The sequence below is a fragment of the Thamnophis sirtalis genome, unplaced genomic scaffold (genome assembly GCF_051295495.1).
Source record: "Thamnophis sirtalis isolate CommonGarterSnake01/CBP01778 unplaced genomic scaffold, rThaSir2_p1.2 scaffold_4, whole genome shotgun sequence".
Classification (NCBI taxonomy): Eukaryota; Metazoa; Chordata; class Lepidosauria; order Squamata; family Natricidae; genus Thamnophis; species Thamnophis sirtalis.
The window spans coordinates 110090128-110116311 of record NW_028261384.1 but is presented as its reverse complement, the minus strand read 5'-3'; the positions used below and the strand labels follow the sequence as shown (position 1 = coordinate 110116311).

General features: G+C 36.7%; 3 protein-coding genes and 1 pseudogene across 3 annotated transcripts; 2 read left to right on the top strand and 2 right to left on the bottom strand.

Annotated features, from left to right (window-relative positions):
* The first annotated feature begins 2756 nt into the window (after positions 1–2756).
* LOC148046139 (olfactory receptor 14C36-like) lies at positions 2757–3684 on the top strand. The gene has a single exon (XM_087714541.1). It carries the CDS (start codon positions 2761–2763, stop codon positions 3682–3684), a length of 924 nt encoding a protein of 307 aa, XP_087570667.1. The 5' UTR covers positions 2757–2760.
* A 4961-nt stretch (positions 3685–8645) lies between these two features.
* On the top strand, positions 8646–9790 carry LOC148046138 (olfactory receptor 14L1-like; annotated as a pseudogene).
* Positions 9791–17529: 7739 nt separating this feature from the next.
* Positions 17530–18471, bottom strand: LOC106553282 (olfactory receptor 14A16-like). Its single transcript, XM_014071751.2, has one exon. The coding sequence runs from the start codon at positions 18469–18471 to the stop codon at positions 17530–17532; it is 942 nt and encodes a 313-aa protein (XP_013927226.2).
* Positions 18472–24880: 6409 nt separating this feature from the next.
* LOC106553283 (olfactory receptor 14A16-like) lies at positions 24881–25813 on the bottom strand. Its single transcript, XM_014071752.2, has one exon. It carries the CDS (start codon positions 25811–25813, stop codon positions 24881–24883), a length of 933 nt encoding a protein of 310 aa, XP_013927227.2.
* Between the last annotated feature and the right edge of the window lie 371 nt (positions 25814–26184).

Here is a 26184-nt window from a genome sequence, read left to right as displayed (position 1 = left end):
ACTTTTTTCAATCATTCTTCCATTTTTCTTTCCATCGTTGGGTGATTTTTTATGTTGGGGTTTATGTTTCAAATTAAATTCCAAAGATCCTGCAGATTATCCTAGAAATCCTAAATATTGTTTACCCTACCCATTCATTTTTAGTTTAAAGTCCTCATGATAAATTGAGTTAATTATATTCCAAAACATTCTTCCCAGTTTTTGTGAGGTGCATCCTATCCCCTACCAAAATTCTGACATGGAAGTAATGCATACCATGGTCTAGGAATCCAAAGTTCTCTTGCTGGCATTAACTCCTGAACAAGTTATTAATTTCCAAAAACCTTAGTTCTCATATTGGAAGTTGACCTATCATTGTAAGTATAGGTGAAAACACCACTTGTGCTCCTAACACCTTAACTATTTTGCCTAACTATTCATAAACTCTTTGTATTGTTTTAAAGTTCATTTTTGTGTTGTTCGTTCATATGTGAAGGATGAGAAAGGAGTAATAATCTGTGGGTTTGATTATTTTCAGCTACATCTTTGATTTTTGCTCCAGGAAGGCAACATACTGAATATATTTCATACAAATAGGATAATTTACAGAATGTATTCAAAATCCAGGAGCCACCATTTCTGAGGAAATAAAATTTTGGAAAAATTGTGGCAGCTTCTCTGAGTTTGCAGTACAACTACCTTACTTTTTGACGTATGAAGGACAAACTGTGCAATATTTTTCTTGAAATATACTGAATGTGTATGAGAGAGGAAGAAAGATCTTACATCACTTAGAAGTGTAATCTCTTTTTATTGTATTTTCACAATCAGTCTTCCCATTATGATTGCAATGTCTCCAAAATATGGCCAGGAACAGCTCTCACTCAGCAAAATATTCAATATTCAAGATAATGAACAGAAAATGAGCCGACAAGCTTTTCTTAGGGATCACTTACAGTATGTCACAAAACATCAAAATTATGCTGCATGTCACTATCCTTTCATTATTTTAAAAAAATCAAAAATCTAATTTTCTAATTACAATTGTACAATGTGCTGCATGATTTCTTCTGATTATTAAGTAACAGTAATTACTCCAGAACAGCAAAATAAATGATAGAAGAAGTTAATAACATATCATCCTTAACTTAAAAGTAAAACATTATAAAATTGGGACAGTCTAGACTTTCACAAATCTGATAAAGTCAGATTAACTGCTGATGAGTTTTTAATTATTCAGCCTACAAATTAGTCATTTCCCTCCCATTATAATAATAAAGACACTTGGGCAATGTATTTTATTTTATTTTTAAATCCATCCTGCTCCCCACAGGTTATTTACAATATACTATTAACTGAGACTGTTATTTAAAAAAAATCCTTGGAGAAATGGCAAGAAAAAATAGAGAAAATCTTATGAAGCTACAGTATAGTATAAAATTTTACTGATTTTGGAAGGAAAACAAGAACAAAGTAAAGCAATCTACATGAATAAACAAGAATTGAGATGGTGAGTCATTTACCTATATTTATTTCAAATTATAAATTATTTGTTCCTTTCTTCATTTAAATATTCATATGCCTTCCCTTTTCTTTGCAATTAAAATTCCCAAAAATGAAGGTTATAGTTGGCTGCCTAAATCATTCTTCAGTAACTTGTGTTTAAGTGGAGAGATGAAAATAAACAACATCAGAACTTAAAACATTGTAAATTATTCAAATAGAGCAAACAATAACTTTTCCCAGTTCTCCTCTCCACTTCCACCCTCAGTTATTGCACAGATATTCTTCAATTATTCAGATTAATTATTCAGTTGGCTGACTAAGAAGGATTTCCGTGGTCTCATGTAATTTAATTTCAATTTTCCTTTAATCTATTGAAATATAACCTCATTTTCACTTTATATATAACCTTAAAAACTAGGGCTCTGTCAGTATTTAAAATTGACTCTTTAAAACATTTTCATTCACTTGGTAAACAAGCTGACCATATATTTTAATTCAAATTATGTTGCCAAATAGAAAGGAGGTTCTGATTTTAAGCCATTTTTTTTTCAATATGCATATTATTAAGATCTAGATTTAAATGAGAAGTTAATTCAAAGGATTGACAGGTATAATGAATGTCATAATTCAAATCCCACAGTTCATTTAGGACTTAAAAACAATGTAACAAAAATTATTTCCATCTACAGGTACCAAAATAATTAATATGGTTAATCCCAACCATAGTAAGTTATTTTTAAACAATCAATAGAAGAGTTCAGTACATATTACAATTTTGAATTTACAAAACTCAAACATAGAATCCCACAGCTATTCCTGTAAAATCTCAATTCCTTTTCTATCATATATAATGACAAATAGTTATAGTGTATACTACTGCCTGAACTATGTTCAAGAGGAAGAAAGTGTTTAAAAAAAGAGGGGCAACCTCAATTATTGTTATATTGACATGTTTGAATATACATGCATTCAATTCTAACTTCCCAGGAGCTTTTATTTGACTTGATGAAAGCAATATTTTTTGCTTTGGCTTTCAGTTCCAATGAAGTTAATGTTGGAAAATTGTTTTAATTAAATAAATAATTTCAAATATCTCTGAGTAATCCTGAATTTTAAGAAAATAGATTTTCACAACACTCAGAATATTTCAATAATGTTAGTTTTAATATGATGTTCATTAAAATCTGATCCATCTTTCTGCAACTTACTCTGAACTATACTGAATAGGAAGTATTTTAACAATTCTTTTTCTTTTCTAGAGTGTTTTATTTAAGAATGGATAATGATACTTCTGAGTTTCTTCTCTGGGAATTCTCAAAGATTTGGGAGCTACAGATTATGCATGTTACTTTGTTACTGATACTCTATTTAATGACAGTATCATGGAATCTTCTCATCATCTCAGCTGTTGTTTGTGATCACCATCTTCATACCCCCATGTATTTCTTCCTGATGAATTTAGCCATGCAAGACATTGGTTCTGTTTCAGCCATTATCCCCAAAACTCTCTTTAATTTTCTTACAAATGTAAGAACTATTTCTCACTCTGGGTGTGTTGCCCAAGTCATGTTTTTGTTGTTTTTCCTAAGCTGTGATATTTCCCTCCTTACTGTCATGGCCTATGATCGATATGTTGCCATTTGTAATCCTTTACATTATGAAATGATGGTGAACAGGAAAGCCTGCAGCAAGATGATTGCCGGTGTATGGACTGCCAGCCTTATCAATGCTTCATTGCAAACTCTTTTCACTTTTATGACTCCTTTCTGCTCTAAGAGTATAAACCAGTTCTTCTGTGAAGTCCCATATTTACTTAAGATTGCCTGTTCTGATTTATATGTATTTGAAACGGGATTTCAAATATTTACTGCTATGTTATCAACCGGTTGTTTTGCCTTTGTTATTGTTACTTATGTGCATGTCTTCTCTGCTGTTCTGAGAATTCCTTCTGTTCAAGGAAGGAAAAAGGCCTTCTCGACTTGCTTACCACATCTGGTTGTTTTCTTCTTATTTTTGTTTACTTCTTGCCTTGCTTACCTCAAACCTACAGCTGACAGTGAATCACATCCAAGCTTCATAATAACAATAATGTATTCCATTATTCCAGCTATGTTGAATCCAATAATCTACAGCATGAGAAACAAAGACATCAAAGTTGCTATTTTAAGACTTTCTGGTCAGAAATTATTGTTTTTTTAATGAGAATGGGCTGTGAATAATCTTATTTTCAAATAAGGAAAAGTAAGAGATGAAACAAGATACAAATAATAATTATTTTCCCAACAATTTTCTACTTTCCAAAACATTATATAAAGTCCATTTTTTTTAAAATTCATTTATGAGATTTGATTTATCTCTGTTAAGATTGAGATGGTTATGGTGCACTGAGTTACCTCTGACTCTTGATGACCATAATGCTGTTCATTAGTAATGAGAATCTGGAAATATCTTACAACAAAAAAATATCAAATATTAGTATTTGAATTAAGTATTAGCAAAATGGAAGAATGGCATTTTAATTTATAGAAACAACAAATATGATTAAGATAAGGGTAAAGAGATTATGCAGACACTTCTATTAACTAATATTCAACTAATATTGTGATATGTTTTTCAATTAATGTAGTGAAATGTGTCCCAGTGGCACAAAAATTAAGCAGCAGTATTTCAGGAAAAAAACTGACCATAGTCAAGAGTTCATTCTTAATGGGGGTCTAGGTTCACTCTGCCTTCCATTCTTCAAAGGTCATTAAAATGAGGACCCATATAGTTGAGGACAATATGCAAATAATGTTTATAATGTAAACCACCCAGAAAGTGCTGTAAAGCACTATGGGAGAAATATAAGTCAAAAGCTATTGGCATTACTTCATGAAAGTAGTGTCAAGTAGCCTTTCCCTACAATTGTAATGTATGTATCAGCAATTCACATTTGTAAGTAAGTATGATCTCAGGATTGATTCAAATATTACAAACTTACAAAAGAATTATAAATAAAAATATAAAGTTTGGAGAAATAGTATCTAACAAGTTCATTACCCTTTTCTTCTAAATTTCAATATAATATCAATGATTTATTCCATATCCCTTTAGTAAAAATATAACAAAAAGATCAATTTGGTTAAAGAAACATACTCCTTTCTTCCTTTTTTTAATTCACTCTTATCATCTCTCTCTTTATTCAAAATTTTTGAAAAAATTGACAGAAAGATCCATATACAAAAACAAATGTATATACAAAACAGCAATGTATATACATTCAACCAATTAATTACTTATTTAGATATAATACCCAGACAAACAATAACATAAAAATAAATAAGAAAGATGCAAAACTCCCTCCAGCAATTAACTTATCACATTCATGCAGATCGCCTAGATGTATCACATACTCATTTAATAGTATAACAAAGCACACTTTTCCCATTTTTAAAACTATTATGAAATCTATATAAAACAGAAATATGTTCTATCAACATTCTTAATTAATAAAGTCTTCTTTGGAATTAATAGTTTACACATTTTTGTGGAATATATATTGAAGGAAACTATATTGGAAGCAAAGGAGAGTGGCTCTAAAATTGTGAGGAGACTTTTCAATCACCTGCACTATGCTAGCCTGAAAATTGAAAATGCACATGATCTACAACTTCTAATAATAAAAGAAGAAAGAAAAATATAATGATTAAATATAAAGAATAACAAACCAATGGCAACATGAAGAACAACCAATTTTCAAGTTAACAGTGCAAATATTGAAGTGTAAATAGTTGAACCAAAAAGGCAGACAGGGTGACAGGAGCTGACGTCGCAGTGGTACAATGTGCAATCTTGGAGCTCCAAGATCGCAGTTGATTTTTTTTTTTGCCACTGGACTGTCCTTTTGGACCTAAACTATCCCAAAGAGACAGTGAGAGGGAAGAGTATGCCTTGTTGATCTCAGGGACATCACAAAGTCCCTGATTTATCCAAGAGAATCTCTTCTTGCCGGTGACAAAAGTGCAGCCAAAAGCTGCTGAAGTTGGGACAGCTCCACAATGGGAGGAAAGCGGAAAGAGAAAGTGTGTCCATCTGGTGAGGAAATTTTATTATTATAAAAGAGACTGCCCCCCCAAAAAATCAAAGCTAAATTAAACTTGCAAAGAAAAGAACATAAGCGGCAAAAATAAGCTATATTGGACAGCATGTTATCTTTTTCCTACTTTTAAAAGTGAAAGTATTGGTTTTTCTTCTATTTCTTTTTTTTACCTATGGATTAAATCTTTTTCTTTATGTTTATAATATTGGTTTGGATGGATTTTTTCCTCTTTATTTTGCTCCATTTAAGAATTGTTTCTTTTAAGCCTGGAATATAAAGAAGATATAAAAGGAATATAAAGAGGGTAGTAACATCAGATGGGAAAGAAGTTACACTGCCACTTGGAGGTTGGAGATTGAGTCGTGGAAATATTGCTTTCTCTTTTTTCTATTTGGTCATTTTGACTTTGCACTTCAAAGGCTTAAGCTTGTTTACAGAAGAGATAAGGAGAAGAGCATGGGCTGTTTATACAGGTGCTCTTTGGATGCTTCTTTGGTAGCTGGAGAGAAGTGAAAACAAAACCTTGTTTTGAAACTAAAGTGGCAGTGTTTACTAGTTGGAAGAATGGCACAACACCAAAAAGAAAGCATAACATTACAACAGATTATGTTTGAAATTCAAAAATTATTAGAAACAACAGAGAGAATTGAGAAGAGATTGGAAAATATAGATTGTAATGCAGTAAAATTCGATAGAAAAATTGAAGATATCCAGCAAATGGAAAAAGTGGAGGTTAGAGTCCTAAAAACCCAAGGGAAAAATGAACAAAGAGGCAAGTTAATTGTGGATACTGACAGTGAACTGAGTGTAATTGGAGATGGAAAGAGTACAACATGGAAAGGGAAGATTGATGGAAAGGATCTCTACCCCAAATTTCAAAGTATAGAAGAAGAAAAAAGAGAAGAATTGATGGATTTAAGGAGAGAAACTTTGACAAAAGCACTATTAATAACAAAAGATAAGCTGATTAAAGAAGCTGATGGAGTGTCGAGATTTTACAAGATATGTAAAAAGCAATAAGTTGTGAAGAGAAGTTCACACAAATATGATTAAGGAAATAACCAGAAGATTAATTCCACAAATGGCAAGACATAAGACTGCACTATTACTGGAAAGACACAGTTTGAGATATGAAAACTATCATATCTCAACATATCTCTAACATCAACTAAGAAGATGGATATTGTTAAATAAATGATTGATAATGATAATTATGTAATATTTGTATTGACATGATAAAAGGGAAATTGGATATAAATTGTAAACAGTGATTAAGAAAGGAGGTCTAGAAACTTTGTTATTAAACATAATTATTTTTTATTTAGAAAGTGTTATAAAGATGTAATGTGCTGGATGATATTGAAAATAGATAACGGAATGCCATCATGTGGTTTTGCTTTAAATTTTGGAATATTTTAAACGTAAAAACAATTATAATCATATGAAGATTGAGGTATGATGACAGTAATATATATATATATATATATATATATATATATATATATATATATATATATATATATATATATATATATATATCTATCTATCTATCTATCTATCTATCTATCTATCTATCTATCTATCTATCTATCTATCTATCTATCTATCTATCTATCTATCTATCTATCTATCTATCTATCTATATATATATATATATATATATATATATATATAATTTAAAATATATAACTTGATATGAATTGTAGGTGATGACTGTGGAAGGGATGCATGAAAGCTCTTTGTAACCAATTCTCTCTCTCTCTCTCTCTCTCTCTCTCACACACACACACACACACACACACACACACGTGTGTGTGTGTGTGTGTGTGTGTTTTGTTGTATTTGTGCTGATAAATAAATAAAGGGAGACTAGTATAGATCTATTTCAAGCTATTTAGCTCTCATCAGCTAGCCATACCCTTACTGGGATTTGAACCTGGGCTATATTACATACTAGGCAGACATCTTAGCCATTAGGCCACAGGCTCTTTTCCATTATCAACGAAGCCAGGGTGAAAGGTATCTATTAAGCCTGTGAATTGTGATCACAGTTGAGCCCAAAATTTCCATTGCTAAGCAAGGCAGTTGTTAAGTGAGTTTTGCTTCATTTTACAACCTTTTTGCCACAGTTGTTTAGTGAATCACTGCAGTCGTCATGTGACTCATGCACCCATTAAGCAAATGTAGCTTTCCTCATTGAGTTTACATGTAGAAGCCAGCTGGGAAGGTTACAAATGGTGATCCTATGACTCTAGGTCAGTGCAACAGTGATAAATATATGCCATCATAAGTCACTTTTCAATGCTATTGCAATTTTGAGAGAACTGGTAAATAAATAGTTGTAAGGATTACCTGTACAGGAACCAGCAATCAAGAAATATACTGTGACTTAAGGTTTGAAAGGTTTGAAAAAGATATATGGATACTGTGATATATCTACCTCTGCAAAAATCAGAAATGTATAAACAGTGGCGTTCCTTAGTGATCTTCATATAACAAACTTGGATTTGAGAGAAACAGGATAGATATATTGACATTTCTTTTCACTTTAGTGTTGGAAAATAATTTTGAAAATACCATGGATAGCTAAAAAGCAAATAAATGAACCATTAAAACAAATCAATTAAGAGTTCTCAGATGATGTACAAGTGGCAGTTCAGATTCTTATATTTTGAGTACATTACGCAAAGTCAAAATGTTTTAAAGAAGTATATAAGACTGAAAAAAATTAGAAGGAAAAAGAATAAGAGATGGATAGACTCAATTGCAGTTGAGATATGAACAACCATGTTGGGAAAACTTATTTTGCAAGGGGGGAAAATGCTGTTGCTTTAAATCAGAACTGAGCATGCCTGGCTGTGGAATTCTGGGAGTTGAAGTCCACAAGTCTAAAAAGTGCCTCACCAGCCATAAAGCTGACCGCACGTCATTGTAATTGAGAAATGTAAATTGTGTTATTCTAAATATTGTAAGATCAAGATTTAGTATAATGTTTAGTGAATGTTAATCAGTTACTTTTTAAAATACTTCAAAGGATTTGTATTAAATTTCCCTTGCTTTTTTAAGGTTGTCATAATTAAGAATGGATAATGACATTTCTGTATTTCTTCTTTTGGATTTCTCAAAACTTTGGGAGGTACAATTTATTTACTTATCTTTATTCCTGATACTTTATTTAACGACAGTAACTGGGAATTTTCTCATTATTATTGCTGTTGTCTATGATCACAATCTTCATATTCCCATGTATTTTTTCATGATGAATTTAGATATACAAGATATTGGTTCAGTTTCAGTCATTATTCCTAAAACTGTTTTTAATTTTCTTATGAATATAAGATACATTTCTTATTCAGGACGTGTTTGTTAGGTTCTCTTGTTTTTCTTTTTCTTAGCCTGTGATGTTTCCCCCCTTACTATTATGGCATATGATCGGTATATTGCCGTTTGTAATCCTTTACAATATGAAATGATAATGAACAGGAAAGAGTGCACCAAAATGGTTGGCAATGCATGGATTGCCTGCTTTCTCAATGCCATATTACACATTACTGCAACATTCACTATTCCTTTCTGTTCTAACATCAATCAGTTCTATTGTGAAATCCCATATGTTAGATCAGGTAATGGAAAGGCACACACAGGCTAATGGTAACAACAGCTCTTTATTAACTCAGGAGCAACTATGTACAATCCAGCGAAGGTTGAGTCTGACAGCAGCCATTTTATAGGGAGCTGTCAGACTTTTCGACCAATGAGATTAAACCTCTGCTCCCACCGGAACACAGGACCTTGGTGGAAACCATTATAGCTGAAGCTAGTATCTAACACCATATTTACTTAAGATTGCATGCCCTGGTTTATATTTAACTGAAATTGGAATTACAATGTTCAGTTCTACATTAGGATTTGGTTGCTTTGTCTTTGTGATTTTTACTTACAGTATGTGGACATCTCTGCTGTGCTGAAAATTCCTTCTACAGAGGAAGGAAAAAGTCATTTTCTACTTGTTTACCACACCTTACAGTCTTCTCCCTATTTTTGTTTACTGCTTGCTTTGCTTACCTAAGAGACTTAACTGACAGTCCATCTCACCTTGACTTCATAATTACAATTATGTATTCCATTATTCCATCTACGTTGAATCCAATAATCTACAGTATGAGAAACAAGAAGATCAAAGCTGCTGTTTCAAGGTGTTTTGATCTGAAGTTTATTTCTTTTTAAAGCAGCATCTATTGTTCATCAAGTGAAAAAGAGAAAAAACTAATTTTCACTTATGTTATCTTATAATAGAAAAGATTTTTTTTTCATTTCTATAATTGAACATCTCTATTTAACATATCCAGGAATATCTCTTATTGCTGTCACCATGATTTCTGGTGACTACATGAACAGATCTGCACAATTTTCTAGGCAATTATTTCTTGGCTAACTTACAATATGCATCATATAATCAACATATAAATGAAGAGAATGTTTACAGTGTATGTATTGAGAAAAAAGGATTAAATGGCAAGGCATAAGACAACTGTATTTCAAGTTTAATGCCATATTTTTATTTTCCCCTCAAATTAATAAAACTCTAGATGTTTAGTGTTATATTCAAGCTAACCTGCTTGCTTTCCACTCTTGTTTGCTGAATAAATGATGAGCAGGGGAGATCTTCGTATAGCTGCAAACCTGTGAATTTGTCAGAATTTTGGGTCAGATCAGGTCTTGCAGTCTCATGACCATAGCAGGACCATGAAGCATGATGCCAAGTTTTGAGTTGTTCTTTATTGAGAGTTTCTGCACAGAACCTGGCATTGGGTATTGTGGAAATTGGCCAGTAAGGAGCTTGGTGAGTAAGGAGCTCCTGAGAACTTGTAAGTGATTGGGTATTATTTTGCTTACTATATATGATTTGCACATTGTACTTGATTGAACTAACAATAAAGTATATCATCCATTATTTGCTGATTTGATATCGTTTCTTGGTTAAAAAGAACCAATTGCCCATGTATTTGATTGCTGCCATATAGCCTCATTTTCACTTTATATATAACCTTAAAAACTAGGATTGATGAAATGAATTTGACAGTAATTTAATTTAGTTTTTTGTTTTCTTTTGTGTACTATTGTAATAATGACACGTATAAGAAATACTTACAAAATTATAACTAATTTTACTGATTTCCTAATACACAACAATAAGGGGAGAAGATTGGGCTATAAGAAAGTGATTAACCCAAACTGGTTTTCATGTTTGAAACAAAAATTAAACTCATGTGCTCCTAGTTTCTAGCATAGCACCTTAACCACCTCACCAAACTAGTTCTCTGACATTCCTCTTGATTTCATAGCTACAAATCTGTATTCCATTATTATTACATTCATTTTAAATTCATTAAACTTTACTATGGGAAACAAGGACATGAATGTTGTTCTTTTCAATGTTCTTGAGGTTTGAAATGAAATAATTTGTTTTTATTTTAACAGAAAAGAGAAAAGTAGCAATAAAATTTTGATAAACATCCCACACATTCTTACATATTACAGTAGGTTACATTGACAAATCATATGTCAGCTGGTTTATTTTATTTTAATTTATTTTATTATGAAATTGAGTAATCTCTTCCAGTTGTACCTTAACTAGAAATTATGTCTTTTGTATACTACTTTAATTCTCAAGATAGAAACTCTGAACTAAGATCTAACTAAACATATGAAATTAGAATTAAGAAAATTATATTAAACAATTGAGTGGAATGTTATGCATTTCAGATTAAGCTTTTAGATAAAGGTGTGTGCCTGTTTCTCTTTTTATATCTCTGTGTTTATATATACATCCCCCCCAAACCCATTAGAAGGAAGCATTAATGAAATATATTTAAAAATAATCTAATGTTCGGTTGCCTTATGGAAAATTGCTTGTAAATTGTACATAATAAGAAAATCCAATGAGAAATGTATTAAAGTATCTTTGTATATGTATATGTATTTTGATTTTGCAATATCTCTACCTTATGACTGGACAAATGAGAAATCCATTAAAAAATTAAATGTTCAACAATTATTTCACTTGTTTGGTAAAATAATGTTTTATTATGTTTGGTTGTTTGCTTCTTTATATTTAGTTGTATACTAGACAACCTGTGTCCTATTGGTGATCATATCAGATATATTTCTTTACCTAAACAGAATGACTACAATGAGCACAGAGTTGAGAATGGCATATTGGGCTGTAGAAGATGTACTGCACAGATCAGGAAGAGCTACTGGTGCAATATAGAATAATTATATGGAGGAATTTAAGCAATTACTGAGATATGATGATCCATCCACTTTTTAAAAAAATATTGGAAAAGACAACTATATTGATAGACTTCTACCCTCTTATCATCAGAAAATAATAGGCCAAGTGAGAATCAATGGAAGCATATCTGTATAGTCTGTAATAGAATGTAAGCAGTCTATTAACTGAAATAAGCCTAATTACAAAGAAAATAAATAGCTGCTAGAATGTAGCAAAAGAGCAAACATAATAGCTGTTGCTTGTTAAAGCAATTACCAGAACAAATAGACACAGGAACTAGCCAGATTCCTCAACGCAGTTTCTTTTCAGGAACAGTGATTAGTTTTTTCCCCTTCCAAACAAAGCCGAATAGGAAAAATTATCCCATCAATAAACACAGGTTTAAACATCACCAAAATCCAATTTTAGACCAAAACTGAGAAAGGGTATATAAACTCATGTTTGAATGTCAATTTATCTAGCTAGCCAAGAAGCCTTGCTGAATTTTACTCATTTTGGTTCCTTGTCATTAAAAACTTCTTTCCGGCAGCTCTCTTTCATTGTTCAATTATTTCTTCAAAATGCTGATTGTTGTATCCCATCTGGAAGAACTCCAACAGGGGAGTAAAAAACAGTGTAAAAAGCTTAAAACAACCCTCCCCCTTTAAGAAAGTCAAGCTCCAGCAAAGTGCCAGCAAAGAAAAAAAAACTCTGGAGAAGCTCCAGAGGTGACAGTAAGTCCAGGCCACTGGTGGGTTTCAATTTTTTTTAGAACCTATTCTGTAGGTGTGGACTATTTTGTGGGAGTGGCTTGGTGGTCATGTGACCAGGTGGAAGTGTCTTGGCAGTCATGTGACTGGGTGGGCATGGCCAACTTGTAAAATGTGGTGAAACTCACTTAACAATGCTCTTGCTTCGCAACCAAAATGTTAGGCTCATAAGTTCTCTCTCTCTCTCTCTCTCTCTCTCTCTCTCTCTCTCTCTCTCTCTCTCTCTCTCTCTCTCTCTCTCTCTCTCTCTCTCTCTCTCTCTCTCTCTCTCTCTCTCTTGTTTCTTTCTTTTTTTGAATCCCAAAATAAGTGCTTGGCCTTATTGTCAAAGATGTCTTACTATTTTGGGGTACAACTTGGGCATGGCAGGTGGGGAAAGAGAGAAATGAGACACAGGTTTTATCTGACTTCCAGTTCTGTCAATGGCAAGAAACCCAATGGAACTGGAAGTCAGGCAAGATGCTCATATTGTTTCTTCCACACCACACCCTGCCCCATCTCCCAAGTTGCATCCATAAAGGGGACAAGGGGAAGGAAGCCCTGCCGTGCTCAGCAAGGTGGGTAGAATAGGTGGCAAGAATCATGGCTTCTTTTGCAGCCAACTGAGGCTGCAAAAGCAGCAGGAGGCCCCATGTGCCTCGTGCCCCCTTCAGGAACAGTCTTACCTCAATCAGTTGCCAAGAGGTTGGCCCCAATTGAGGCTTCCTGGGATGGAGCTTGCAGCCCAGTTCTTGAGAAAGTCTAGGGGAAGCCCCTTTATGCAACCCAGCCTTTCTTTCTAATGGACAGGAAGCTCCCGCCTACCATGCAGCAACTGGTTGAGAAGCAGGCAGGTGCAGGGATTGCCTGCAATTCTTGTTACTGTGAGAGGCTGCACGTTGCAAAGAATGGATCAAGGTGCTGGGGTGTGGGGGTGGAGGATGAATCAAGGTTCCACACCAGCTTACCTGAAGGCCCTTCAGCCAGGCCACCCATGCTAAACCCTCCCTCCTCTCCAGGGGAGCCACATCCCTTAACTAACCTGCTTTTCAGCTCCATTCTCCAAGACAAGAAAATTAATCTGTGCGACCATGGTGAAAAGCATACCAGAAATTCAGACCTTCCGACTTCTCACATAAAAAGTCTCACAAAGTTGGAAGTAGTCCCACAGACTACTTTTCTTACCCTCCACATGGCAGTTGAGAATGGAGCAGGTAAGCAGGTGTGAAGTTTCCAAGAAATGACCTGATTAATTTACTAGCCTTGAGACAAAGTTCAAACCAAAAACATTCATTTATTAGAATCAACAACTTGGCTTGATCTTCTGTGGAGCCTAAACTGGCTTTCACTTAATTGCATTTGAACTTTACTCCTCTATCTCCTCCCTTCTGTCATGCATCATACCTCATATTCATGAACTAGGTTGTAGAAATATGAGATCCAACTCTGGTTGAAGGTATGCATGGAATCCTCCTCAAATGCCAAGCTGATAATAGTCATGGCAACACTTTAGAAGTTGACAGCAGGTTAGTAAAGGGGTGTGGCTGCCTCAGGGATGGTGGGAGGGTGAGGAACCTGTGTCTGTTTGTGTGTGTGTGAGAGAGGGAAAGAGATGGAGAGAACATGGCTGCCAGCCCTGGATAACTCTTCGAGGTTGGACTGGATTGGATCTCTCTCTCTGGTTTAGTGGTTTAGTGGTTTATTCGACTTGTATGCGGCCCTATTCCTAGAGGGACTCAGGGCGGCTGACAAACCAGAAGGAAAGGGACACAATACAAAAAAGTAAAAAGACAAAAAAACAAACAACAATACAACACAATTTAAAAAGTCGCAACATGCACAACAATTCGAGTAGGGGTGGAATGCAGGATCCCCAGGCCTGCTGGAACAGCCAGGTCTTAACGGCTTTTCGGAAAGCCTGAAGGGTGGTGACGGTCCGAATCTCCACGAGGAGATCGTTCCAGATGGTTGGAGCAGTCACAGAGAAGGCCCTCCTCGGGGTGGTCGACAACCGGCATTGGCCTGCAGATAGAATTCGGAGGAGGCTTAATCTGTGGGATCTAATGGGTCTATGGGAGGTAATTGGCAGAAGGTGGTCTCTCAAGTACCCAGGTCCAATACCATGTAGGGCTTTATAAGTGACGACTAGCACCTTGAAGCGTATCCGGAGACCAATAGGCAGCCAGTGCAGCTCGCGGAGGATAGGTGTAACGTGGGTGTACTGAGGTGCACCCACAATTGCTCGTGTGGCTGCATTCTGAACAAGCTGAAGTCTCCAAATGCTTTTCAAGGGCTGCCCCATGTAGAGCACATTGCAGCAGTCCAGTCTTGAGGTCACAAGGGCGTGAGTGACTGTTTTAAAAGCCTCCCGGTTCAGGTAGGGATGCAATTGGTGCACCAGGCGTACCTGGGCAAATGCCCCCCTGGTCACAGCTGACAAATGGTGATCTAAAGTCAGCTGTGGATCCAGGAGTACTCCCAAATTGCGAACCCTGTCTGAGGGGCGTATAATTTCACCCCCCAGCCTGAAAGTTGGAATACATAGCCAATTTTTGGGAGGGAAAAACACCAGCCACTCGGTCTTGTCAGGATTGAGAGCCAGTTTGTTCACCCCCATCCAGACCCTAACATCCTCCAGGCACTGACACATCACGTCAACCGCTTCACTGAGCTGGCACGGGGCAGACAGATACAGTTGAGTATCGTCCGCATACTGGTGGTATTTTATCCCGTGCCATCGAATGATCTCTCACCCAGCGGCTTCATGTAGATGTTAAACAGAAGGGGGGACAGGACCGAACCCTGCAGCACCCTATAGTTAAGGGGCCTAGGGGTCGACCTCTGCCCTCCAACCAACACCGACTGCGACCTGTCTGAGAGGTAGGAGAACCACCGAAGAACGGTGCTTCCCACCCCCACTTCTCACAACCGTCGCAGAAGGATACCATGGTCAATGGTATTGAAGGCTGCTGAGAGGTCAAGGAGCACTAGGACGGAGGGGTGACCCCCATCCCTGCTCTCCAGAGATCATTGGTCATTGCGACCAAAGCAGTTTCCATGATGTAGCCAGGCCTGAATCTGGATTGAAAGGAGTCTAGATAATCGGTTTCCTCCAAGGACCGCCAGAGCTGAGAGGCCACCACTTTCTCAACAACCTTCCCAACAAAGGGGAGGTTGGAGACTGGATGGTAGTTATTTAAAATGGCTGGATCCAAGGATGGCCTCTTCAGTAGGGGTCTCACCACCGCCGCCTTTAGAGGGGGGGAAAGGACCCCTCCCAGAGAGAGGCGGTCACTATTGCCTGGATCCAGCCCGTGTCACCTCCCTGCTGTTCGTGAAGAGCCAGGAGGGACACGGGTCCAGTACACATGTGGAGGCACTCATTGCTCCGATGGCCTTGTCCACTTCCTCAGGAGTAACAGACTGAAAATCAATCCAAGAATGCCGTTCAAGACCCACCCCCGGTACCTCGGCTGGCTCTGCACAATTGGAGTCCAGGTTCGCCCGAAGCCGAGCAACGTTATCCGTGAGAAATTGGACAAACTCCTCAGCCTTACCTTGTAAAGGATTGTCCGCATCCCTCCCCTTAAGGGGAGGTTCTCTCTAGTTCTCTCTTTCCCTTCCCCCCTCTCTCTCACTCTCACTCTCTCTCTCACTCTCACTCTCACTCTCTCTCACACACACCATTCTTTCTTTGGGATCACAGCACAGACACCCCTCCCAGGATTGCAAGGCTGAAGGCTTTGAACTGAGCCTTTTAAGGATGTGCTTTTGGTGCTGCAATCCCAATAAAGAATGATAAGCAGGAAAAGGGGGGGTTCCTGCAACCTGTCCTTTCTTTGGGATCGCAGCACAGACACACCTCCCAGAATTGCAAGGCTGAAGGCTTTGGATTGAGCCTTTTGTGGGTGTGTTTCTGGTGCTACAATCCCAAGTACAGAATGTTCGGCAGGAAAAGGGGGGGATTTCCCTGCAGCCTATCCTTTCTCCCTTCTCTTTCACAGCTACCTAGTTTCCAATTTTGGGGGGGATCCATGCATTTTCCTCCCTCTCTAATGCATGGATTCCTTCCCCCACATTGGAAACCAGGTGGCTGTCAAAGAGAAGGGAGCACGCGCAACATGGGCTTTTCCAACAGCTGAAGAAGGAACAGGATGTGAGGATTCAAATGTTGGAAAAGCCCATATGGCGTGCACTCCCTTCTGTTTGACAGCCGCCTCATTTCCAATGTGGGAGAATCCATGCAGAAGGAGGAAAAACATGGATTTCTTCCTCACCCCCATTGGAAATGAGGCAGATATCAAAGAGAAGGGAGTATGCATCACATCGGCTTCTACCAATCCTCTGCTCCGGCAAAGGAAGTGAGTGGGCAGGGCAAACCTGATGCAGATAGGTAGGGCAAGCGAGTGAGTGAGCGGCCCTGGGTGGATGGGTTGGGGGAGCGAGGGAGAGGCAACTGGGTGGGTGGGGGGAGTGAGAGGGGCAGGCCAGTGGAGGGAGTGTTCCAGTATGGGGCCTCCAGAAGAATGGTTATGGGAAAGCACACTAAATTTCAAGACGAGGTATGTGTGTACCGGTGCGTACTTACTGAAACCAACCCCTGGTCCAGGTGTACTGCCAAGAATGTAATAAGAGTTAATGGAGAGGCAGTTTATTTAGGATTAGCCCTGTAAAGTGGAAAAAACAAAAGGAGATTTCTTCCAACAACCAGTTCTCCGAACTGCTTAAAAAGTTAACAAGATGTTTTAGTGAATAGGTGCAGACCAGTAGAATCCCACCTCTTCTTGTATCTTCAAAAATTTTACTCAGATATATTTTCATATAAACCTGGAATGTTACAGGAAATTGATATTTAATTACCAAGACAGATCACATCAAGAATCTCTCTTTTTTCTACCCAGCCTTTAGGTAGAAGTCTGGAAAAATAAACAATTATATAGTCAGCTCAACACATGAAATCTGAAATATTTCTTTTGCATTTTCCTTAAAGAAATTTGAATCTCTGTGTTCCGTAAGCTATAAATTATGGGATTCATTAGTGGAGGTAAAATTGTATACAAAACAGCTGAAAGTAAGTCCAGAGATGGTGAGAACAAAGCTTTTGGTCTCATGTATGAAAACATGACAGTAAAAACAAATAAACAAAACACAGTCAAATGAGGAACACAAGTAGAGAAAACTTTATACTGTCCCTGAGTAGACTGAATCTTGAAAACTGCTGAGAAGATACACCCATAAGAAATAGAAACAAAAATGAAGCAAAATGAACCTATACTTAGTACTAAGCCAAATGTAATTTTCTCATTGATCTCTGTATTGATGCAAGATATTTTTAACAGCTGAGGGATGTCACAAAAATATTGCTTGATAATGTGGGATGAGCAAAAATCTAAACGGAAGGTGTTTGCAGCATGACATGCTCCATTGATTACACCAAACACCAAAAGAATTAATATAAGATGGAGACAAACATTCCGATTCATGATCAGTTTGTATTTCAAAGGATGACATATTGCAACATATCGATCATATGCCATGAGAGTGAGCAAGAAGATCTCTGAAGTAGCACAGGAGACAACAAGGAAAACCTGAGTGACGCATCCAGTAAATGAGATGGCATTGCTGTTTACCAAGGAATTGCCCATAGATTTGGGAACAGTGGTTGAAATGAAGCAGAAATCAATGGAGGAGAGAATAGCCAGAAAAAAATACATGGGGTTGTGAAGATTATTACTCTGGGCTACAGTTATGATAATGAGGATGTTGCCCACCACAGTTACTAAATAAAGGAAGAAAAACATCACAAAGTGTAAAATCTGCAACTCTCGAGCTGTAGAAAATCCTTGGAGGATGAATTCAGTCACAAATGTTTGGTTTAACATTTGCTTGCAACAACAACAACTACAACAAACATTGTAGAAACAATGAATCAGTATTTCCAGCATCAGTACTCCAGAGATGTCTGGTCCATCTTTGTTTCAGCACTACATAAACAGAGAGTAAAATATTTAGACACTAATCTTAAAAGTCTTCCATCCATCAGCATTAAGGTGCTGTTCTCCACTGTGAAAGCTGGCAAACCACTAGTCCTAAAAATATGCTGTTTACTTCTTAAATCACCATTCAACAGTATAAATCCAGTTTGCTGTAATAGCTCAAACCAGGAATGTTGAATTCTTGATCCTTTTAAGATAGGTAACTTTATAAATTTGATAAACCAAAAAGAAACCACTTCTAAAAATGTGATCAGTCTATGTTTGCCAATGAGTTTCATATCCATAATGCTTCAGTTTGGGGAGTTGTCAAAATACAAGATAGTGCATTTTTAGTTATTCTACAAATTTATTTTATCGTGCCATCCAAAAGTATTAAGTAACATATATTAAATGTATATCGATCCAAATAGATTTATCAATCAATTTTTAATTTCTCTCTCATTCCATTGTGTCTACATTATTGTTCATATCTGTCAACATATCAGTATCAGTATAAATGATTCATAGGGTATATCACACAGTTTTTATTTTATCCTTTATTTTATTCTATTTTCCTTTTTTTCATACACCAAAACATAGACTATCCTTCCTAAAGAAATATTGTAGATTGAACAGGACAAATAATTTAACACTTGAGAAAAAATACATTTGGCATTTAGAAGCATCCTCTTCTGAACTTTGCCAAAAAAAAAACCCCGCTTATAAAAATAAGTTAGAACTAAGTGGGACAGAAAGCAATACTTTTGTTTATCATTCCAAAGAATTTTGGTTTATGGATTAGTTCACAGATTGCAGCTCATTGCAGAGGTACATGGAGAAGATGACAAAGGATTAAGTATTTCATCAGTTTGGAGTAATGCCCAAAAGAGACCTAAATGCAGTCCTCCTTGAATTCAATTGACTCTTATTTACCACCAATTTCCCTTGACTGTCAGAAGTTCAGATTCCTGTTTAGAAGCAGCATGAATTAAACTTGCATTCATTTTGAATCTAGCTCTTGTTCCCAATTTCTTGCACTTGACAGTATTTTGTGTATATGCTGATTTCAAGTACATTCTCTAACAAAGACATCTATTCTGTGAAATCTAAATATGCTCAAAACTTACCATTCCATGCATGTCCCAAAATATTCAATTTTTCGTTCCAGACTATGGTAATCCAGCAAGATTTAGTTTCTTTATCAGTTAAAAGACAGCAAATGTTTTTATGAGAAGAAAGGTTTAAGAAAACTTAAAAGGGGCATGTTGAGAAGCAAATCAGCTGTTCCACTCAAATTTAATGACTTCTACGGGTACAACTGTGCATTTTCAATATTTCTTTATCAGAATATTAACTGTGATTATTATTAACTACTGTGCATTTATGTTTTCCTCATTAAATATTTGTTCATGCTGTAATTCCCAGAGACATTTGATGAGTGACAACCAACCAACCACCAACCAACCAACCAACCAACCAACCAACCAACCAACCAACCAACCAACCAAATAAATAAATAAATAAATAAATAAATAAATAAATAAATAAATAAATAAATAAATAAATAAATAAATAAATAAATAAATAAATAAATAAATAAATAAATAAATAAATAAATAAATAAATAAATAAATAAATAAATAAATAAATAAATAAATTTTAATTTCTAAATGTTGTAAATTATATTAGAATATTATTTCAATATTTATTTATTATTAGCCTATGCCTTTCATACTTTCAATATCTGTCTGGTTAAATGCAGACTTATTTAGAACAGGAGTCCTAGTGAAACCTTGAGAATCTTCAAAATTCATAATATTAGGAAGCATTGTGACAGAGAACTCAACATATACAAAACCTCACAGTAATGAGAAATTGTACCCCCAGACTGTGTTCCAGCATGCTTTTCTTCCTGGTGCTGAAAAATCCTAAGTCAAAATAATTATTCACCCTTTAAAAAATAGTTACTATCACACACCTCTTTACTTTGCAGAGCAGACAGTTAATGGAACTGTAAGTTGGTAGAACATACTGATTTGTATTTGTAAATTGACAAGTTTAGAGTTTAAACAACTATTCACAAGAGATCTATATGTGCTCAACAGAATCCCAGAGCAAGGTATTAAACAAATGTTGAAAAAACAGAAACTGAAAAAAAACAAAAACCCAACTAATTTATTTGCTTTATTCCTCTTGAGATACATTATGCTACTTCTACTTTTCATTAGGAAAATTGAACTGTTTCACTTTTGGGCTGAAAATGTGCCTATTACTTCCATAGCATTAATATGCTTCTTCTTTTGCTGATCATTGACTAAATAAATAAATTCTGCCTCAAATGACTATCAAACCAGGGATCTACAGATTTAGTGGAAACCTCTTAATTAGATTAACTCACTAAATCAAATCAACTAATAAATTATGCAAAGAGCAAATCAATTTCTAAGGTGGAATGGACATGTTGTATTTCTTATCCTTTCAATTATAGAGAATATTTGCCTTATGGTGGTTTTAGTTCCTAATTTTATTTATTTATTTTCCAACTGCTTTTCAAGCAAACATATGGAGAGCAAAATTATACAAGTATATTCAGGAATACTGGAAGAAAATTGGTTTATCTGTTGCAAGTATACAAAGATTGAAAATAAAGATATTATTTATTTAATTTTATTGCACTTTTATTATTTTTATAAATAACTCAAGGCACCAAACATTTCTAACATTCCTTTCTCTTCCTATTTTCCCCACAACAACAACACTGTGAGGTGGGTTGGGCTAAGAGCAAGTGATTGACACAAAGCCAGTTTTCATACCTAAGGTGGGACTAGAATTCACGGTTGCCTGGTTTCCAGCTTGGTGCTCTAATAACTACATTAAACTGATTCTCTGAAATACTTAGTATACCTGAAATTTTCCTCTCACTTAAGTCCTTCTACCCAGAAGCCTTTAGAATGAGGGACCGAGACAGCTCTTTTCTATCTATAGTAGGTTAGAAAGTAGGTAAATTGAGAAGTACTATGGGGTCTTATCCTGAGTCTTTATCCTACTGACTTCATGGTGCTATATAATGGTAGATAAAATGATAATTCATTACTGAGGAGACAAAATATATCTCAAATGCCAATAAAACAGAGAAAGCATTATTATGTGTTTTGACTCAGGGTTGGCTTGCAAGCAACACATGTTAAGTGGAAGCTTGACAATTTTTATTCAACCACCATCCCCCCAATCCAGTAATTCCCAGTCTGTTCTCCAAGATCTCTGCCCCCAGGTTACCCTTACAATCCAAAAGGAAGACTCAAACACATGTTCCTGCACAGGCTTCATGAAACTTTTTGGGAATGAAGGTCCACAGGACCAGCACCACCCCAGGGGCAAGAAAAGCTCTCAAATTTGGCAAAGTTCATGATGAATGTCACAGGAAAGGATCAAACCTCAGTTCACACCAGCAAGGATTCTGGAGTAAAGTTCTTAGAGCTGTGGAATATGTTGCCACGAAATACAACATTTGTTCCTGACAGTAATTCCTCCCCATGGCATTTCCTTCAATGCTACTCTCCAGGAGAAGGGATGGAGTGCCCTCCTCCTGAATAGTCGGTCGCCCTGTGCTTACACTGCCTCCTCTCCAGTCTATGCACTCAGGGATCAGTTGTAGGAAGCATTTGCTCATCTCTGGAATTGTGCTCTCCTCTGCTGCCTGCTCTTTCTATCTCCTTCCTCAGTCAGCCTACATCCTCTCTTCCTCCCTGCCTACTCTTCTGAAGCCTGAGGCACTCAGGACTGCCTCGTCCTCATTCCAAGGTCATTCATCATAGGCCATAGAGACTGTGCCCTCCCTCTCTATCAACCCCGGCTCCATCTTTTCCTCCTCATCAGACCTGGCTTCCAACAGGGCATGACAGATTACCCTATTTAAATATAGAAAACATATAAATAGAGTTATTTAACTTCCACAGATTAAGGGTTTGTTTCATCATTGTTATAAGAATTGATCTCCAAAATATTTCAATATGGAGGATAGTTTCAAAATATCTTTATTTCTCAAGATATTAATGATAGGATTCAAACACAGTAAAGAACTACAGAAAAAAAACCATGCTATATTTAAGCAGGTTTTTAAAATTTTGTTTTGTTTTGTCTTAGTTATGAAAAGAATAGAATGGTGTGGAGTGGATTGTGGTGTGGTGTGGTGGTGTGTGGTATGGTATGGTGTAGTGTGGTGTGGTGTGATGTAGTGAAGTGGAGTGGCATAGAATAGAATGGAATGGAATGATTAAATGATTACTGTAAGATTATTTGCAATTTTTCAAGAAGTTGCTTTAGTGTGGAAACTATTTTCCAAGCACTTTTTGTTTGTAAATATTGTTTCCCTAAAAATATGACCTATGCCCCCAAAACAAGCCTGAGCCTGATTTTCATGCCTGTGCCTAAAATAAGCTCTACCCCCAAAACAAACCCTAACTAAGTACCTTCAACCATCTGGTTGTACAAGATGGAGGTGAGGCACAGGCATAAAAATCAAGCTAAGATGTGGAGGAGGGGGTGGAGCTACCCTATGTGCCCAGCACCTGCTTACTTTAGGACTGCTGCAACCATGCTTCCATGCCCTGACATGGACTTCTGACTTTTTCTGCAGCTTCTTGCAGCCATTTGCAGCCAGATGCCACATGGCGTATTGAGCTGGTGCCGCCACTCAGAGCAGAATGCTGCAAAGCCCACATCTTCTTGTTGCTTGCTGATGCAATGGAGCAGGAGGCTGGGTGATGCACAAGCCACATGGGGCCCTGGATGGGGCTTCTGGAGCCACTGCAATATGAAGCAGTTGTCAGGATGTTGATGCATGGCTGCAGGTTACTCAGGTAAGCCGGTGTGGGTTGTTGGGGAAGCTCCACATCCCTGCCTTGTTTCATCCTCCATCCTCCACCACCTCGATTTATGGCATCTGCACTAGTGCATTGCTTAGTCTCCTACAGTGGTGAGCAATGAGAAGAAGTAGGCCAGTAACCATGAGAGGCCAGCAACTGAGAAGCAAGTCAGTGGGGAGTGGGGTGGAGGATGAATTAAGGTGAGGGGTGCAAAGCAGATGGTCAATCCCCATTCACAGCGTGGTCGCAAACCACAGTGGTGGGAAAGGCAAAATTCAATCCCAGCCACCAGACCAGCCTGGGAAACCAAGCAGTGCTGAAAGCAGCTGAAAGTGTGGCATTGAACTTTCCACTGCTGGGCAGGACCTCTCAAAAGAAACTTCTTCCCTGCTTCCCTTCCAGAGCAAATTGCCTTTGTGTAATCAAGCCCTGGAATATTGTGGACATTGTGTGCTTAGAAGCAATGCATAGTGATGAGAATTGCAGGCAATGCTGTTCCTTTCAAACAATCTTCCAGGACTTGAACACCACACTTTCAGCTACTTTCAGTGCCATTCAGTTTCCCACTCCAGCCCCTGGTCTGGTGGGTGGGATTGCCTTCCTCCTTCACCGCTGTTGTAGTCTGCAGTTATGCCACAAATTGGGATTGACCATCCCTCAAGCCCCAAAGACAAAAAGCAGAGCAAGGGAAGGAGGAGGAGAAGCAAGGAGAAGAAAGAGGGAAAGTGGGGCCAGCCTGGCTGGACAGGCACTAAAGCGTTGCCACTGCCTCTGGAGGGGGGGGGGAGAGATCCGATCCAACCTCACAGATTTATACCAGGACTGGCAGCAGTGTGCTCCCTCCCTCCCTCTCTCTTTTCACAGACACACACACATTTGATCAGATTTTTCTCTTGCTCTGTCACCTCATGGCAGATTAATAAATTTCTTTTGCTGGCATCCCTGTTTTGGACCTCTTACAAATTGTTTGTAATTTGGCAAGAATAGGATTTAATCATAATAGTTATCATATCTCATCATATACATATCAGATTTTTGGTTTTAAAGAACAGTTAGGCATTGTATCTTTCCCTCCACTCAGCTTCAAAACATTTGGAGAACTTTAAAATTATACCGAACCTGTCTTTTGCAAGCGAAGAATATCAGACAAAAACTGTTTAAAATTAATGGACCAGCCAAGCTGAACTTCAACTTCAAATTGCTTTAATGTTCAATTTCCTATTCTAAAAAGGATATAGAGAAAGTTGATTGTGAATTGTGGGGGGGGGGGGGGAATTAGAACGTAGGCAGAGTAACTGGCCAATATTTTACATCTTGGGCTCTGGAAAAATGATCTATCAACAATTACAACCATTTCAAATCTCTAATCTCCACACAGAATCCACTTGGCCATGATATTCTTATTCAATTATAAGTTACTTGCACAACTCTTGTAAGAATGTTATCAATCACTATAGGAGATGTTTTAATCTTGTGGATATTTTCCACAAAGATTTTTTTATATCCTTATTTCTTAAACTGTAAATGATGGGATTTAGAACTGGTGGCAAAAGTGTATACAGGCACGCAGCAACCACATCCATAATTGGAGTAGAAAGGTTTTTTGGTATCATATATGAAAATACAGCAGTGATAACAAATAAGGAAAACACAGTCATATGAGGAGTGCAGGTTGAGAAAGTTTTGATTCTTGCATGAACTGATGTTATTCTCAGCACTGTGGAAAAGATATATCCATAAGAAGCAAACAGGACTCCAATGCAAAATGTGACTATAAAGAGCCCAAGAATGAAAATGAAAAATGTGTGAACATTTGAATCAGCGCAAGATATTTTTTGTAACAGAGGCATATCACAGAAAAATTGTCTAATTTTATTGGATCCACAAAAGTTCACTCTGAAAGTTAGACTGGTTTCTACTACTGCATGAATCAAGCTACTTATCCAGGCAGCAGATGCCATTTGAATGCAAGCATTCCAGTTCATGATCATACTGTATTGCAGAGGGTGGCAGATGGCTACATAACGGTCATAGGCCATGGCAGTGAGCAAAAAAAGTTCACCGCTAGTATAAGTAACAATTAAAAATAGCTGTGCAGCACATCCAGTAAAGGTTACTGCTCTATTTTGTGTAATTGAAATGGCTATGGATTTAGGAACTGTAGTAGAAATAAAGCAGAGATCTAAAAATGACAGATGAACCAAAAAGAAATACATGGGATTGTGAAGATAATGATCTAGGGCGACAGCCATGATGATCAGAAGATTTCCCACTACAGCTGTTAAATAAACAAACAGAAATATAACTAAATGCAAAATCTGTGTTTCATGGTCATCTGCAAATCCCATTAAAAGGAATTCTGTCACAATGGATTGGTTGCCCATTTCATTTATTCCAAATATTCTGCAAAAAATAGATTACAAAATGGTCAATGATTTCTTACAGGAAAGGATATACATTTAGAGAAATATACCTTTTTCCAGAATTAACAATATCATCATCTGAGAAGCTTGTTGGAGTATTCTCTGAGATTAATAAATGATAAATTATTTTACAATCAACTCTCCTGAACTAAATTGTAATCCCATCATATTTGCTTCAACTCTTTCAGAAACAATGAGTGAAAAATAGTCACTTAATGCAAGACACACATCTGGGCTAATAATATTATTATATAGATTTATTTTAACACTTGGGAGCCTTTGAAAATCAGTAAATATTGGTCTACGTTAACTCTTAGTTCTCTTTCCCATTC